Source organism: Glycine max, chromosome 5, assembly GCF_000004515.6.
Source record: "Glycine max cultivar Williams 82 chromosome 5, Glycine_max_v4.0, whole genome shotgun sequence".
Lineage (NCBI taxonomy): Eukaryota > Viridiplantae > Streptophyta > Magnoliopsida > Fabales > Fabaceae > Glycine > Glycine max.
The window spans coordinates 5,334,539-5,349,372 of record NC_038241.2 but is presented as its reverse complement, the minus strand read 5'-3'; the positions used below and the strand labels follow the sequence as shown (position 1 = coordinate 5,349,372).

General features: G+C 32.5%; 1 protein-coding gene across 3 annotated transcripts; it reads right to left on the bottom strand.

The window, feature by feature from the left end:
• Positions 1-8,522: 8,522 nt before the first annotated feature.
• Positions 8,523-13,092, bottom strand: LOC100793065 (probable lipid phosphate phosphatase beta). Of its 3 annotated transcripts, none has more exons than XR_005891748.1 (3): positions 12,252-13,092; positions 8,952-10,064; positions 8,523-8,864 (listed from the first exon to the last, which is right to left on the bottom strand). XR_005891748.1 is itself a non-coding variant. In XM_003525759.5 (2 exons), the coding sequence occupies exon 1, from the start codon at positions 12,925-12,927 to the stop codon at positions 12,253-12,255; it is 675 nt and encodes a 224-aa protein (XP_003525807.1). In that variant the 5' UTR covers positions 12,928-13,092; the 3' UTR covers positions 8,523-10,064; position 12,252. The 3 variants fall into 3 exon arrangements, 1 of the variants encoding a protein (XP_003525807.1); XR_414208.4 differs by having other exon boundaries at positions 8,523-8,806; positions 9,486-10,064; XM_003525759.5 differs by having other exon boundaries at positions 8,523-10,064.
• Between the last annotated feature and the right edge of the window lie 1,742 nt (positions 13,093-14,834).

Below are 14,834 nucleotides of genomic sequence, written 5' to 3'. Positions count from 1 at the left end.
TTATTGTACAAAAATGTATATAATAAAGAAGAAATATACAAAAAATAATTAAATGTGGTAAAAAAAGTAATGTTGTAAAAAATGATTGTAATTTTTTTTATATGAATAGTAGTACATCTCAAAACGGAAATGATAAGATTGCATGCAATGTTGTTCCAATTGTAAACTATGGTACTATCACTAGTCCCCATATCTGAGTCTCAAGCTAATGATATAGCATAAGAAACTTATCTAGTAGTTACATCAAGATTGTCAAAAGTGCAAATATTTAATGCGCATATGTTCTTATTACTTATTGGGATTAGTTTGCATAATTAAGTTCTGTTAATTATATTCTACTACTAAAATATAATCACTCCAATCCACGTCTCCAAACAAATTCTCAATGAAGTTCCCCATATTATTATTAGTATTTTGCAAATTAATATTCCCCAGCTATATAGCTAGACCTCATCATCGTTAACTATATACATCCCCAAGTCCCTTTCGCGATATAGGGTGACCTAAAATTCTTCTTTTAGGCCCGAATGTTTTTCCAAGAAGCTACTCCAAATTTCATTAAGTGCCCAAACTTGGCTTGATATATCTTGCCATGTGCATATGGGTACGGTTGGATATAGGAAGGAAGATAGATATTGTTTTGCAAGCTAATTAGAATTTACATTTTTTTATAGTATAATGGTCGATAAAGAAAAAATAAAGTTGCCAGGTTGGTAGAACAAGTAGATAAGAATTGAAAGGATTTTGAAGAGAACAAAACCATATCTTTTTTTAAAATTATTAGTTCTTTCTCTTTTATAGAAATCTTTGTGAGAGCAAAATTATCTAATTATCTCTAAGCCAGGTGTCTGTATTAAGGGTATCTTAATGGCCCATGCCATTCCTTGTGTTTGGCCCGACTTACAACACCAAAGCAAGTAGGATAGTTAGTCCCAATCACAAGTCTAGTCTTTTTCTTCGTTGCACTGATTGATATGGGAACATTTTTGGTTGTTTTGTTTTATACAGTCTATATGATTTAGATTTGACGCTAACCCCCCCTTTTTTTTCTAGTTTGTTGGCTTGCTTATTTATTTTTGTTATAAGCTTTGGAAAAGTGTTTTTTAGAAGATTGAGATTGGGGATCCGAGATCCCACATGTTCATGTGTCTAAAGGAGTAGAGAACGCCATGACATAAGGGTTAATTAATTAGCTGATGTGATGGCACCATAAAAATAAAATATCCCCTCGTGTTTATTAACTATTAAGGTTTAATTTTCCAAACCAAAAAAATTTATTTCTCGTAAAATTCAGTCACCTTTTAATCTCACTTTAATTATTCGACCAACATTGAAGTATATCAAATGCAACACATTTTAAGCAAATTATATCATATCAAACTAAGACGACATTAGATGAAAAAGGAGCATATCTATCTTATCTAATCTAATTCTTATAAACTAAAAATGGGGTATTGATGGTATGTGAAAGTAGACCCAAATAGCTACTGCTTCTAGGCTTAATAGTAAAGGGATAGATTGCGTAGAAGAAAAGCTAATGGCTTCAAAAAAGAAGAAAATTCAATAATTTTTTTATAATTTATTTTTCTAATTTAGATTTATATATCTAAATTGTCTTGCCACTGAAATAATATTAAATTTCATAATTTATATAAAAAAAAAAACATCATTTGTTTGTTAGAATCGATGTCATAAAAAATATTAAATAATCCCACTAAATATTTAATTACCTTACCTTTTATTATCTTCCTCAGTCTTTTTATTTGTAAAAACTAAAAACTAAGTTGTTTAAAAGAAAGAGGATGGAAGGTATGGTGTATAAAACCCCAAATTAAAACTCAAAATATCCTTATTCTTGTTGTTGTTTTTTCCCTTTCCATCATTATTAAAATTGAAAGTGTTCTAAACTAAATTTATGGTTCAATTTGTACTATTGATCACCTGAGTCCCAAAAAATTCATAACTAACCCATGTAGCTAAGTATTGACAGAGGTCAACACCCACTCAGGTGTAAGGCTCCTATAATATCAGTATATTTGGATGCACGCCCATCCAATATGAACACCCATCATGTTGAAGCTACAAAATTAGCTCAGGGCCAACACAAGATAAAATAAATAAAGCTTACACTTTAAATTCACCAACAAAAAAATATTTATTATTAGTATTTATAAAATAAAAAGACTACTTGATAAAAGGCAAAATATGTAAATAAAAAGATCTAGCACGCTTAAAAAGTTTCTTTTAAAATTTCTTTTAGGACTGGTTTATTGTTGGGAATTGAAATATGTGCGTTCATGAATTGAATCCAAATACATACTTCGCACATATGTGAACAATGAATTATGTCTTGACTTGGAGTTAAATTATCATATCGCTTCACTAAACAAAGTAACAAATATGACAAACCTTCCTCATTTAGGAAATCCAGATATCAAACCCTTATAAATACAACTAACATAACTATGATAGGTAAAAATTAAATATACATCGTTACTCTAATAAAAAAATTATTAGCAAGAGTTTCAATCACACTATCTTTTGTAGATACTCATCCCTATCTATGGTGTCTCAATCGTGTTAAAGAGAAGCATCACCATCAAATTAAATACCTTAAGTCTTGATCCCTAAATAACACACTTTGATCATAACAACCTAGAGTTCGACCATTGACATATAAGAAAGGTCCCTCTAAATGTTGGATCATGACCAACATGTTTAAATATTTAATAACCGAAGGATAAAAAGATATATTTTTGGTAAATGATTCTATGACTATAATAAGATTTGAACCTGAAACTTCATGTAAATTATTCTAACCCTTATCATAAAGGCAATATGGTCATAATAGAAGGATAAATGAGATATGAAAACATAATAAACTTAAACTAAGGTTAGAAGACTAAATTAAATATTAATTTTAGCTAATTAAAGAAAACTAATTTAAAGTAAAAAGTAGGCGTTTTTTTAAGTATATAATATTCAAAAGATGTTGGGTGCGCGGGCATAGAATTCTGACATCTTTAGATTTTATAAAATATTTATCTTGTAGTATAAAAAAATATTTTGTTTGATACTTTGAGTGTGATTATTATGGCTAGACATTTCATATGTTTCAGTAATGATATATGAACACTCAATGTATTTAGAGTTGCAACTCAGTGATAAAATATTGAGTTCTTTTTTTACCGTAAAAGTAAAGCAATCCTGATATGTTTACAACTTTTTTATTGTGATACTGTTATATTTGGTTGCTTACCGCACCACCAAACACAGACTCATACAATATTTACATCTAATTTAATTGACATTTTTTTATTTTTTTTATCTTTCATTTCTTATTACATTTCATTACTTATCAAAATTACATTTCTCTTTTTTTATTTTATTTTTTTCTACTAGATGTAGATTAACACAAGATGTTGACGAATCATTTTTCTATCTCTTAACTGTTCTATTTTTAGTGAAGATGTTTATTGAATATGATGAGTATGAGATACTATATCCTTCCAAACTCAATTTTAGATAAAATCATGTCTTGTTTTTCTTCTTTTTTCTGTTTCTATTACATCACGTATCTCATACTTCTCTCTTTAATTTGTTGAGACAATTGTACGAAATAGATGTGCAAATATAATTAATTTTCCTTGAAATATTATACTACATATATGAGAATCCTAAATGTTTATATATATAATTAATTTGACTGTACTTGAATGGGATTGCATATGACATCTTTATATTTGTGTAGTTTAGGGACGAGTGTCTTATTTGTTTGCTGTTTGCGAAATCCACATGAATATTCGAATAAGCTTTTGTATGTGTATTAGGAAGCAGCAGTGTGTGGGAGCATCATTTCCAAGTTATATGGGATGGTGTAATCCTCAGATTTTTATTATTATTTTGTACATAGTGACTGATAGCTTTATGCTTGTAGAGAAAAGATCATACAAGGGCCACACATATTCATAGAAGGAAACAAAAACAAATATAAAAAAGATCATAAAAGGGCCACGCACACACTTCCATTGACCTTAAACGTACTCGATCCAGTTAAACAAAATTCTCAAAGTTTTCACCTCCAATTCACAATTTGTCATAGATACAACTGACTGCTGATTAAGTCCATTTTTCAAAATGCAAAAAGTTATGTACAATTTTTAAAAAACTAAATTCCTTCTTTTTAAGCAATTATGTAATTTTAAACAATGTTTAATATTGTGTCTTTACACAAATGTAAATCTCTCACTTTATGTGTCATTACATATAAAAGTATCATTTTAATCCAACAAGTGCGTGGATGAATTAGACATGAGGTTATTTCATCTTAATTAATGAGTTCAGATTAGAATTTTAAATATACAACTAATACATTAAATACTTGAAGAAAAAATTATTTCTATTAAAAAAAAAAAACAAGAGAGGATAGTTATGATTAAAAAAAACTACCATAAACATTGGTTGTAGAGATGTGATGACAACTTGCTAACTTGATCGCCGTGATCCACTGATTTCCCTGTGCCCCTCTGGAAAACTGAAACGTTAGTAATATTCTTGCTTGTAATTTAAACATATGTCCTTTTCACGTTCTACCTCACTAGCACCTAATGCTGATAATGACCCCAATTAAAGCATAACGATTTTGGCATGGTGAAACAGATCTGCACACAGTAACTTAAATTACCCTGAAATTGGTTACAAATGAAAAGCCAACATATATATATCCTCTTTTGTATATATGCAGTGGTGCAACGGGGTTTCCTAATTAATCAACTGCATGGAGAATTTCAAAGATTTGATACCCTTTTGGATTGATTTTCAAAGGGTGAAGTGGGGCATGGTTCAAGTTCAGTTCGTGCAGTATGGCCCCCAAACCCATCACTACCTTATAGAATATAGTTATATAGATATATATGTATAATAATCAGGGACGGAGCCTTGGGCCCCTGAATTTTTTTAATTTCTTTTTATACAAATGATAGTTAGGTGTTATTTTTTATAAAATATTTTATTTTCTTATTGTATTTATTGTAAAGATAATATATTTATTTATCTTTTTAAATAAAATATTTGAATATTTTTTTAATAGTATGTTTCTTTTATTACCTATTTTGAAGGATATAAATAATTATATTTATAAGTCTTTCTTAACCATTCATCATTAATATATTAATTTGATTATAGATAATTTAAAAATTAAAAATAATTCATATTTCTCAATGAAATAAGTTTTACTATGAATGCTATATAAGGGATTGATAATTTGAGATTTGAGATTGAGATACACTAACAAATATTTTCTCTTTTCAATCATTTTATGGTGTATTGTTATTTTTTTTTCTCTCTTGTTATTTGTGAGACTCTAGGGAGTGCTAATTTTTATTATATATTGGCCATGAAATTTCTTTGACACATAAAAATGATGTCTGATATTTACAATCTTGACTATAAAAAAAATGCTTAATTTGGCTTCTGTTTTAATATTTTATATTAATATTTTGATAAATTACTAATATGTAATTATATATTTTTAGGAATATATGAATATTTTATATTAAATTTGATGATTACATGATTTTTTTAGTTGGCCTCCCCTAAAACTTAAGGCTGGCTCCGTGCCTGATAATAATGTTAAGAATAATGAATTGCAGTCCAAAGAAAACAATAACCAAAAATCAAATCCATGTTTATACTATAATAGCTATAGAACAATAAAAAATAAAAAAAATAAAAAACTTCCCCTCCATGGGAGATTCAGATCAGTTGGGAAACAACTCGTTGAAGCACTAAACAAGTAGTAACAACCGGTTGGCCCCTCCCGCAGCTCCTCATGTCTTCTATGAATGGAACAACATTTCATTGCTTCCCCACTATCATTTCAGAATTTGTTTATCATTTCATCTAACTTCAATTTTGCCAGCATGCATGTTCCAGCCCATACTGCCTATTATCCTTGGAAGAAAAGAGATCTTATTTTTCATCCAAATGGATCTAAGCCACTCACTATCTCTCTTAATTTGAATACACACACATATATACAACCACCGAATCTAGTATTTACCCATAAAAAAAATTCTTGGTAATTATATAATAATTCCATTTGCCTTGGTTAACTAAATTGTCATATGGGTCCAACCTTGTCAAAGTCACAACAACTTTGTTCATCGGTTGATTTGAATTTAAAAGTGTGAATAAAAGAAAATTAAGGTATGATATGGTGATTACGTTGACCAATATTATTGCAACACAAGTATGTATAATATTTGAAGTGGGATGCATGCAAAAGCAAACAAGCACACTGAAATGGTTGCATTGGATGAGTGCATGGGAGATATATGATTGCAATTCCCTGTCCGTGTATTTGGCAAGTTATATCATACAAGGAGGGGTCGGTGGTACATTTTTGCATGTGGCCTTTTATGATGGCCGTTCTGTGCAGAGACATATAGCCTTGCCCACAATGTAGCTAGCTTATACCTAGGGACAAATTTGTGCAGTGGTCGTTGGGGCCATCCCTTTTTCCCTTTTCAAAAGTTGATTTATTTATTTAATAAGTTTGCCAGACAAACAGCCAAACACTGAAACAGTACTAGTAAACGATAAATGGTAATATACATTGTACAATCATGAATAAAACCCTAAAAAAGGAACAATATATGAACGGCAATTAAACATTTAAACTGACCATCCCCGAATTCAAGTAAAAATATCAATCTCATGCAGCATCCAGAAAATTTGTACCTTGCCAGCTATTAAGAGGAGCCTTACATATCTCTGCCTATCTCTTCCTTGTTTGATGCTTTGTTTGATATGCATTTTCAAGATGAAAAGAAAAAGGTTAAAAATGGGAGAAATTAAGAATTAAATTATTCCTTGTTTGGCAGCAAATTAGCATAAGGAAAATAAATTATTTGAAGTGATTAAATTTCCGTGCTCCTACTCTTTTCTTATTCTCCTCTTTTCGAAGAATATGAGAACATAATTTAATTTTGTGAATAATTTATATATTTACATACATTTTCTTTCATTTATAAGCATTTTTGTTTTTTTTTATATGAAACCAAACAAAATTAGAAAAAGAAAGTCTTTCTTTTCCGATATCAAACAAAATAAGAAATTATTCTTCCACTCTTTTCCTTCCTTTATTTTATTTTCTTTAGTATCATATCATTTCTTTCCTTTCCCTTCAAACATACCAAACAAAGTTGAGTTGAGACTTTAGACATAGACCAGGATTCACCTGTTACTTCTTTTTGTGAGTGTGTGAATAAAGGTATTTCCCAAAAGTCAAGAACTGTATCCTCTAAGCACGGACTTGAAAATCGAACTTCCGATCATATGTTTAAAGGCCAAGGTCTTTAACATACCACATCATGTAGGTATTCCTGCATTTTTCTTCTATTACTCTCCTTTTGGCCTAGGCTATAGTTTTTCTCATTACCATATAATCTATGATAAAGGATTAATTTGTCAAGAAATAAATAAGTCAATGATCTATTCTAAATCAGCTCACATCAGCTTGGTACATTATTGCAGATTCCGTCTGAATAATTTGGAGAAACTTTAGGGAACCACAAATTTTGTAGCTGATGAGATTGCAAACAGATCACATAAAGCAAAAGGTAAAAAGAAGCCTCACAGTCACGGCTAAAGATCAGATATGATAGCCAGTGGGGTAAGGGGAGGGCAGGTTTCAAGTGATGCCACACTGTCTTCATCTCTTGAAACTCTTCTACCGATTTTTTTATTTCCACATGGTGTCAGTAACCTTTCTCCCCCCCCGTTCTTCAGTTTGTAGCAGCAGTGAGATAAAATTGGATCCATGGCAAATATAGAAGGACATGTAAAGCTCAGCAGCAGTCTCTGCATCCAATATCCAGTTCGGATGAGTGGTCCTCGTTAGGTTTTTCACAAGCAAGGTCATGAACATGAGTCCAAAACTCGTTTTAATTTTTCCACAGCCATTTCTCCACAACCTCCCAAATGTTTTACCAACGAGGAGCACTCATGGATTCAAAAACTCAGTAAAAACAAATAGCAATCAGTATATGAAAAGTGAATGATGAAAATCAGGTTCGGCCAGAAATTCAAAGCAAATGTCTAGTTATAAAATAAAATGGGTGGTAAATCAGTAATTAGTAAATGTAAATTCATCCGCCTATTCTATTCTTATTTTCCTATTCTACATTATCCTACCAAGACACGTCAAAGTGCACGTACTAATATATAGTTAGATTGTAAGTGTGTGTTTGATTATGAGTTACAATCATGCATGCTTTGAAAACTGAAAAGTGTTAATCCTCACTACAAACGAGTTTCCAAACACAATGCATTGATATTATGCTTATTCACATTAAGGTTAAGTTCTGAGTAGATAACTGTGTTAAACACTAAAAAAAAAAAAATTTTACTGTCCATAATAATGGTATCTAACTTAACAAAATCATTTCTCATAAAACATACTTGTTGGATTGTACCGAAAAATACTCACAAAAAAAGATAATGGACTTAAATAACTTCACTGTATTTGTTTATATTTCACTGTGCAAATAGCATTAGTAACGTTCCAATCGCGGAGCTCATACAAGAAAACGCTAAAAAAGTTGAAGTTCTGGAGAGAGCCAGTTTCTCTTTACTAAGAAAACAATCATGGGAGGAGAGTATCAAAGCAAGGTGTCCCACAAAATACAAATTTCCAGTGACTTCAAATCTTGAGCAGTAAGTATTCACTTGGCAAATTACCGGTCACGCAGTGCACGGTGTACCTCGTAGGTCCCTCAAGCTGTAGTGGATTCCACCAATAAAACTGTTTGAGCAGTATCCAAGATACCGAATTTTCTTAATCCATGGCAATAAATCCAGAACTATAATGTGAATGAAACTATATGTCAGCAAATGCACGAAGAAACAGGTATGAAAAGAGCGAAATTGTCAATGTTCTGCGGACTAACAGTGGTTCCTTCAAATTCACGTGCTTAGAATTTCTCTTGTGGTGCAACAGCAATCAGCCCCACATTTCAAGTCAATAAAACAAAAAACGACTTGATTCACTCATCTTTTGGTGTTTTCCACAATAACCACACCCTAACTATGGCAGTGATGCTGCCAGCACAACATAACCACCGTCTGCACTAATTTGGTAAGCTTATGAACTTTTCCAAAAATTGAAAGGAAAACAAAGAGCAATCAATCAGTCAATCAAAAACATCTTATCAGATAAAGCATCTCACGCTGTAAAGAAGGCACATGCAAAAGAAGTAACTGACCTAACAACTTTTTATCCTTCAATTTATAATGGCCAAAATATCAGACACACCACACAAACACACACGGTCCTTCGAACCAAATCCTACAAAACCCTTCGTTGCTCAAACTTAACAACAGAGCACAGAATGTCATTGAGCGTACACTTACATATAATTATCATAATATAATGTTTCTTGATGATTACTACTCCAGAATTCAAACACTAATGCTCAATTCACCTGAACGGGAAAAGTGGGAATTGGAGATGGGCTAGACATAAACCAACTCCATATTCTGGCAGCAATTGTCAGAAAAGATAATGTGCATTTCAAGTCTTCAGACGATACAGTACAAACTGTCTTTGCATTAGTACCTCTGCAAAAGTTAGAAGCATCTGACAGCAGTAGCAAATTTGCTCAAGGAATAAAGAACTCAATGTAAATCATGCATCTTATAGTTCTGAATAGAACATAAGACAAAAAGCTTCAAATAAATGATATACAACTTTGCTGTACCATGTATGCTATATCACATGTCTACATTTATGTAGGGGAGTAAAGGGAGACAGATAGTTAAATGCCAAGGAATAAATTACTGACAGCAATGCAGCTCCGAAGCATTTTTAACAATTGAATCAGAGTTCAGAGTTGAGACAAGGCAATATTTTCAAGATGGTAGTATTAAAGGTCTAAAAAATTATCTGGTGAGGACCAAGCAGCCAATGCACTAAAACCTTCATGACTTCATCATCCGTTGGAAACCCAATTAAAAGCATTCTTTCCCGTCGGAAGCATATGCTAAATGTGCTCCATGAGAACCTAAATATTTAGAAGGAAAAAGCACATAGCCATCAGATTCTGAATCATTAATTCATTATCCATATAATGGATATTCAGTATGCTACATTGAGATAAATGCTTCCACATAGAAGTTAGAGTTAATTGTCATCCTTTTAGGTGCTTACATTTTAAGCCACAAGAGAGAGAGAGAGAGAGAGAGCAAATGGTTGCAAGTACTGACAAACTCTGACGGTGAAAAGGGGGGGAAGGGTGAACAAGCAGAGGTAACATTCATCTTTGCCAATGTTAACAGTATATCACAGACAACTATTATAACAAGCTAATACAAAAAAAATAACTAAAGTAAAAGGTGCACTAGGAGAATTTAATCAACGAGCTTCTCCAAGAACCTCGTGCTTTAACAAACAGAAACCTACCCAACCACTAACATCTGCCAGGAATCATATATGCCAGACTAAAAGGTTGTGATCATGAAGAAAACAATACCAACCCTAAATTAAAAAAATAAATTTGATAATACTTCTTATCATCTAATTTTCACTCTTTTGAGGAAGATGTACGCTTCTTTATTTCATACCAATAGCATGCACTATAATGCTTCACTTTAATTCTTGCTCCCAGTTAATGTTTCTCACTCTTTCTTAAGATACTCTGATTTTCTCTTAACAATTAAGACTCTCTAGATTATAAATGGTGAAAATTTAATTATGACAAATGACAAGTGAATTTGGATTAATGCAACAAGAAAAGACAAACGTTTTTTAGTTGAGCAGGGAACAAAAGTTTATGAAAGGGTTAATCAGTGATGGCATTTAACAACAAACTATATATGTATTAAAAAAGCATTTTATATTCATATTATTTCAAATATATTATTTGTTTATCACATACAGAGAGCATAAAAAAACTGTCCATTACGGACCTGTTTGATTCTATTTCCATTTTTTGGTTTTAAAAGCTGTTTTCAAAACAATTTTATACTGCTTACCAATTAATTTCACGCTTAAAATCTATCACCAGCAGTTTCTCTATTCTATCTTCTTGGCCAACCAACTAGCATTTTTTCAGTAATCAAATTTCATGAGATGCACGAAACAACCGTACTTAGTATAAAACCTGCAATGTCAAAAGCAAGCAAATAACACAGAAACAAGCCCAAGTTACTGCAGGTTGATGCGGATCAAGATGGAATTGATCCTAAAGCATTTCACCGTGGACTTTGGTCTTTTTAGCAGAGGTCAGTGGTGGTGCTTGAAGTAAATTTTCAAATAGATGTTACCAAAATAATGAACATTCTCTGCCGATCTTGATGAATTTAATTTTGATGGACCTTGACTAAATAAAGTTTATGTTGAATAATATGAAAATCCTTCACAAAATCTCCAAATCATTAAGCAATCACTGTTACATCCTCTCAGGACCATGCTTTAGGTTCCAACAAGGGCAGGTCTAAACCAACTGAATTATCAATCAACCCATCTAAGAATACAGTAGACTCAACCTAAGTACCCAATGTTTAACTTCCCTTCAGTATATATACAAAATTCAATTGTTTCAATTTCATCTCCTACTTATGGCGTGCTCTGCATCTACAGCTTTTGGTCTAAGCACGTGCATATTTGGATTAAAGTTTACAATCGTAAGTTCGAATAAATTTCATTTTGCAAACTTGAGTTTTGAAAGCAACCCTAATGTTACTTTCATTTGAAGTCAAACATATGTGTGCAAAATGACTGAACGAGAAATCAAACTTATTACTGTCAAAGCAGCTGAAATCAGTATGTCTTTTAATCACTCTCCTTTTGAATTTGGAGGTTTTATTCTCGTATTTAAAAGAATTTTATAACTTTTGGGGAATCCATGTAGCATTAGCAGAGGTCAAACTAAAGCACTCACTCTCCCAATATGTTCTCAGTTAGCAAATTCTTTCAGGGACACCTTCGAAGACTAAAACTCTTGTCCATAATTCTGTTACAGTCATCAAACCATAATCACTAAAACTCAACGTCATCATCTACTCTTTTTTTTTTATGTAAACATCATCATCTACTTGATCTCAATAGAAATCTCATAAAAAATAATCATCAACCATTACAATTCACCACTGGATAATGAATTGAAAATATGCATTTCAAAAATCCACACATTCAGCAATAGGTAAGGTTATCACTACCGAAAACTCCAATTCTCGATTGTTACTCTTACCTCAAATCAACCCTCGGTATTCGAGAACGCGAAAGGTGACCATCGCTTCGAGAACGCCGAAGCAAGCGCCAAAGAAGACGTCGATGACGTAATGCCTCCCGAGAGCGACTCTCGAAACCACGGTGATCACGGCCCAGGCCCAAATGGCGGCGAGGAGCATATCAACGGCAAGAGCGTCGTCTCCTGCAAACCAGCGACGAACGAGGATGGCGACACGTGGACGGCTGAGATCCGCTAGGAGGGAGGAGCGGGAGAGGGAGAAGACGGAAGCGACGAAGCAGACGCGGGAGGAGTGGCCGCTGGGGAAGGAGAAGTTGTCGACCGAAACGACGGCGCTGTATTGGGAGTGGTTGGAGTAGGAGGGGCGGGATCGGCGGACGAGGAATTTGAGGAGGGCGATGAAGAGGAGGTCGAGGAGGGAGCAGAGGAGGAGGGGGAGGAGGAGGTTGCGGCGGAGAGGGGAGGAGGAGGGAGCGGCAAGGTAGAGGGAGAGGGAGACGGGGAAGAAGAAGCGGAAGTCCGCCAAAAGCTCTAGGAAGCGGAGGAGGGGACGTGGAGCGATGGGGCGGGTCAGGGTGTGGATGTAGAGGGAGATTGCGTTGTCGAGGTTGTGGATGCGGCGGAGCAACGGTGGCGCAGCCGCAGGGGATTTGGGGGGTTCATGGCCCTGGCCCATCGGAGTTGCTCAGGAAGCTATCCGAGACAGTTGGGTGTTACGGAAGGTTCAAACGAATCTAAAACGGTTAGTTAGGTTATCAAGGACGCCGTTTTCAGGGTTTCTGCCATTCTTTCCTTCCCCTACGGTTTGCTAGAGGTAAAAAAGGAAAAAAAATGAATTAGATGAACAGTATAATAAAGATAGAATTCATATTTTTGTATTCTACTCTAATTCTTTATCAAGCAACCATTTTTATGATTTTTTTCATTCTTTCTTTATCCTTTGTTTGGTAAAGGTGAAAAAGAAAAAAAAATGAGGTGGAAATAATTTGTATACTTTATTTTAATTTTAAATTTTTATCTAAATTTGCTTTCATTTCATTTTATTATATTAAACATTACTTTACTGAGCGAAAGAAAACACACTATATGACACATTACTGTTTTAATTTCGTGTTATTTTCGAAGTTCAATTTAATTACTCTTAATCTCTTTTGTTATTTTTTAATTTCAATTGCTTTTTTTATTTTTCTTATCGGATCAGTTTGTTATAATTACAAACATTGACGATATTTGTGGAGATGTTAGTCTCCTTCTAATGCCATTGGCTAATATGCTTATTTGTAAGGTAAATGTCTAATTAAAGTTAAACTAATTAAATGACTAATTTTAACTATTAGGGGCTTAGCATTGTCTTCTTTCCCTAAAAAAGGATTTAAGGTTCATGGTATATTTGTCATTGATTTTTACAGTTATTGTGGATGCGTTTATGATAAAGGCATTATTAGATTCATGCAATTGCAACTTGCAAGTTAATGTGGTAAAACTTAGTCACTAAACATGAAAGTGTTATTTAGTAGTTGTTTTCTTTTGTTGAATATCAAGATCTAAGGTAGGTTGGTTTATTCCTGGGTTTTGGAATGGCATGTTGCTTAGTAGTTGTTTTCTTTTGTTGAATATCAAGATTTACATTTACTTCAGTGTGATGTATTGGTTAACAACATGTTACACACTTTCAATAGTGTAGTGTTGTCAACTAAGGGTCAAGGAGCAAACTTATTGCGGTAATAATGGGAGATATTAGAGGATATTTGATGGAAAAATGGACATCAAACTAGCAAAAGATATAGACATACAATGGAAGTGTACCAAAAAAATAAAATAAAGAAAAAGGCTAGAGAAAGAAGAAGAGACTTCAATACTATGACTAGTTAGGTAATTAATTTCATCTTTCTTCGATTCAATTTGTGTCAAAAACAATATTTTTCTACCAACATTTAGGTTGTATATACTTTTTTTTAACCAAGGTTTTGAGTTCAAATATTACACATGAAAAAAAAATCTTGCTAGAAGAATTAATCTCATCATACTATGTTGTAGAAACTCCTAATTCAAGTAAAATTTCTTTTAGTAGAAGATACTTTATAGTATTAAATTCAAAACTTGTTAAAAAAATCAACAATTTTTTATCCAAAATGGCGGATTCTTAAGTGTCACTTGAAATTATCAAAATGTCAAGAGGTGGTTCTCTAGAGGTAGCCATCATGCATGCACGGGTCTTGTGCCCCTTGGTCCAAAGTGTCTGGTTTGCATCCCCTATGGCCATTCATGTTAGAGATAAATATTTAATCCATCATGTTATCATTTTTAGTGTATAATTATTTTTTATTTTATTATCATATTTATTATTTTATTAAATTTTTAATTTAACAAGTCTTTGATTAAAATTAAAAACTTGTTATCATGATACAACTTATAATAATGATAAACAAATCTTTTATAATTTCAATCTAAATTGTTCTTGATCGTATGATTATTGTGAATAAGACATCAATAATTCAGATAAATCAATATATATGTAATGGTCTTTATTGAATAAAGATTAATAGATCTCATCTATTAAATTACATATATAAATGATATATA